This window comes from Hevea brasiliensis, unplaced genomic scaffold, assembly GCF_030052815.1.
Source record: "Hevea brasiliensis isolate MT/VB/25A 57/8 unplaced genomic scaffold, ASM3005281v1 Scaf4, whole genome shotgun sequence".
Taxonomy (NCBI): Eukaryota; Viridiplantae; Streptophyta; class Magnoliopsida; order Malpighiales; family Euphorbiaceae; genus Hevea; species Hevea brasiliensis.
This window is the reverse complement of record NW_026614917.1, coordinates 702,743-705,532: the sequence shown is the minus strand read 5'-3', so window position 1 is coordinate 705,532 and position 2,790 is coordinate 702,743. Positions and strand designations below refer to the sequence as shown.

Sequence of the window (2,790 nt, the reverse complement as noted above, 5' to 3'; positions counted from 1 at the left end):
ATTGTAATTATGGCATGAAAGGAATCTGAAAATTAGCTTCTAGAATAAAAGAGAAAATATTCTGTTGGCTGAAAAAGAAAAAAACCAACGGCGGAGATGAAACCCAGATGTTAATCAGAAGAAACAGAAAATTTTGGTTTAAAGGCAGGGGGTAATGTTCCACATGGCAATCTCTGCTTCCATCAACTTTAGAATGGCCTATGCATGCCCTCAATGTTACATTCATCCAATGACCCTTTTCTTCTATATATATAACCCTTCTCTACACTCTTCTTCTTCACTTTCATATCATCTTCTTCTTCTTCTTCTTTTGGTTTTAATGGCTGCTTCTGTTGATCCTCTGGTTGTGGGTCGTGTTATTGGTGATGTGATTGATATGTTCGTTCCTAGTGTGAGTATGTCTGTGTATTATGGGTCTAAGCATGTCACTAATGGCTGTGATATTAAGCCTTCTATTGCTGTCACTCCTCCTAAGCTCAGCATTTCTGGTCATCCCGACCACCTCTATACTCTGGTTCGTTTACCACTTTCACTATTTTCCTTTACATGCATGTGTGTTTTACATATGTTGAAATTAATATTATTGTTCATCAACTCAAATTAATTCGTTTAATAAATTGAAAATCAAGAAAATTTCAGTATTATTCAATCAAAATTTATTGATTATATATATAATTATTTATACAATAAAAGCTTGTGAAATGCAAGGTGGCATATGATATCTATAACAACAGTTGATATTCATGTAGGTGATGACAGACCCTGATGCACCAAGCCCTAGTGAACCCAGCATGAGAGAGTGGGTTCATTGGTAAGTATATAAATGGATATATAATAATAATTAATTTTTTAATGCTATTTATATTTATTTTCTATATTTTTGTTTCTGATTTCAGGATAGTGGCAGATATACCTGGTGGAACAAATCCTAGTAAAGGTGAGAGAAATTAAATCAGTATATTGTTTGCTCTAGAGATATTTATAAAAATAAATAAAGAAAAATATCATAATTTTTTTAATTAATTTTTATGTTGAAGTATCTGATACAGAGTTTGTCATGATTATTGTAATCATATTTTTTTTATAAACAAGAAAACAAAACATTATCTGCCACCTTTTGGTGTAAACAAATCAACATGCATGCATGTAATTATTCTTAATATAAAAGACAAAGTAAATAAATGTCACATTCTCTGCCACCCATTAGTGCAAACAAACAAATCAACATGCATGCATGTAATTATTTTCAATAAAATTGAATTTATTATTATTTTTAAAATATTTTATTAAAATAATATATAAAATAACATAATTATTTATATAAATTTAAGTCAAAATAAATTCATACGTAATTTATTCAATATCCTCTTTGATATAAACATTGCATGCCAATCTTGACCACATTGCGGCCGAATATGGATGAAGCAAGTATCAGTCCCATGTCACACTCTCACCTTTTAGATGGTCATGGTAGTTGCTTTGATTTCTGGCCTCACAAGAGGCCTATTTATACAACTCCACTTGGCAAGCTTTTTTGTTCAGATTTATTGAGTTAATTATAATGTTAAAGGGAAGGAGATATTGTCGTACGTGGGTCCTCGTCCGCCAGTGGGAATTCACCGCTACATACTGGTGCTTTTCCAGCAAAAGATGGAGCTGGGGATGGCAGAGCAACCGCAATCACGGGCTAATTTCAACACAAGGATGTTTGCTGCACATTTGGACTTGGGACTGCCAGTTGCTACTGTCTACTTCAATGCCCAGAAGGAGCCTGCTAGTCGCAGGCGCTAAATAATTATATATAGGCTTAGTGCTTATATGCTTGGTGCTTATGGTTAATTTCCATGTTAATAAACTACAAGTCTACTCTAAATTAAGAAGCTTTGCTTAATGTTTTTTTCTTTCCCTAATATAGATATAATATTTAATTGCTATTTTCATGTTCATCTTCTTGTCTATGTGAAGTTTACGCCTGCGCGCATAAATAAATTAATATAGATATAATTAGGCTCAATAAAAATTTAATTTAGTTTGAATTATTTTCTAAACGAAACGTTAAATTTTGCGAACTCACTTATTTAATAAAAATTAAATTTTAAAATAAATTAATAAAAATATTTTTATCATATTTTTTATAAAATTTATTATTATATTACTATTATTTATCACAATATAAAAAATTATTCGTCCTTGAAGTCAATGATCTCAACAATGGCGTCACCTTCCTTCCCAATCTTCGCTTTCATCAAGTGGTGAAGTCGTAGCCTTGAAGGGGTCGCATCCTTCACCAGTTCTTTGAAAACAAACCAAGTAATCGTTTACAAAGATTGGTTAAATTAATCATCATTCCTTAATTTAGAGCATTGTAATATAATTATTTTTAAATTTTAATTTATAATATTAAATAATATAAATTTTAATTTCATAAATAATTTCTTTTCTTGATTTTATTATAATTAATTTTTTAGTCAAATTGATGTGTTAAAAAATTAAAATTAAAATTATTAAAATATCCTTAAATAAAAATGTATTTTTTCTGCTAGTTGATCTTTCATTTCTTTTTCATTTTCCCATCATTTTCTCTCATTTTTCACCTCCCAAGTGAAGATTTTACCCAAAATCTCACAAAAATTAAATAACTCTAAGAAAAATTATAAATAAAATCACATAAACCTCACTAATCTTTACATCCACGTTAACTTATTAATTTTCTAATCATCTACAATAGAAAATCGATTAACTTAACCCGATTTCTTGACCATTGCCTTGCTTGGGAGATGAGTCAAATGG

The 2,790-nt window shown here is 30.0% G+C and overlaps 1 protein-coding gene across 1 annotated transcript; it reads left to right on the top strand.

Annotated features, from left to right (window-relative positions):
• The first annotated feature begins 280 nt into the window (after positions 1 to 280).
• LOC110653691 (protein MOTHER of FT and TFL1) lies at positions 281 to 1,934 on the top strand. The gene is made up of 4 exons (XM_021809437.2): positions 281 to 514; positions 750 to 811; positions 897 to 937; positions 1,571 to 1,934. Exons 1-4 carry the CDS (start codon positions 320 to 322, stop codon positions 1,789 to 1,791), a joined length of 519 nt encoding a protein of 172 aa, XP_021665129.2. The 5' UTR covers positions 281 to 319; the 3' UTR covers positions 1,792 to 1,934.
• Positions 1,935 to 2,790: the final 856 nt, after the last annotated feature.

What these genes read in the sequence shown, in the direction of transcription:
- LOC110653691 (XM_021809437.2), top strand. Translation starts at nt 320, where the DNA reads ATGGCTGCTTCTGTTGATCCTCTGGTTGTGGGTCGTGTTATTGGTGAT. An exon ending in ATGAGAGAGTGGGTTCATTG is followed by an intron (nt 812 to 896) that starts GTAAGTATATAA and finishes TTCTGATTTCAG; the next exon opens with GATAGTGGCAGATATACCTG. An exon ending in TGGAACAAATCCTAGTAAAG is followed by an intron (nt 938 to 1,570) that starts GTGAGAGAAATT and finishes ATAATGTTAAAG; the next exon opens with GGAAGGAGATATTGTCGTAC.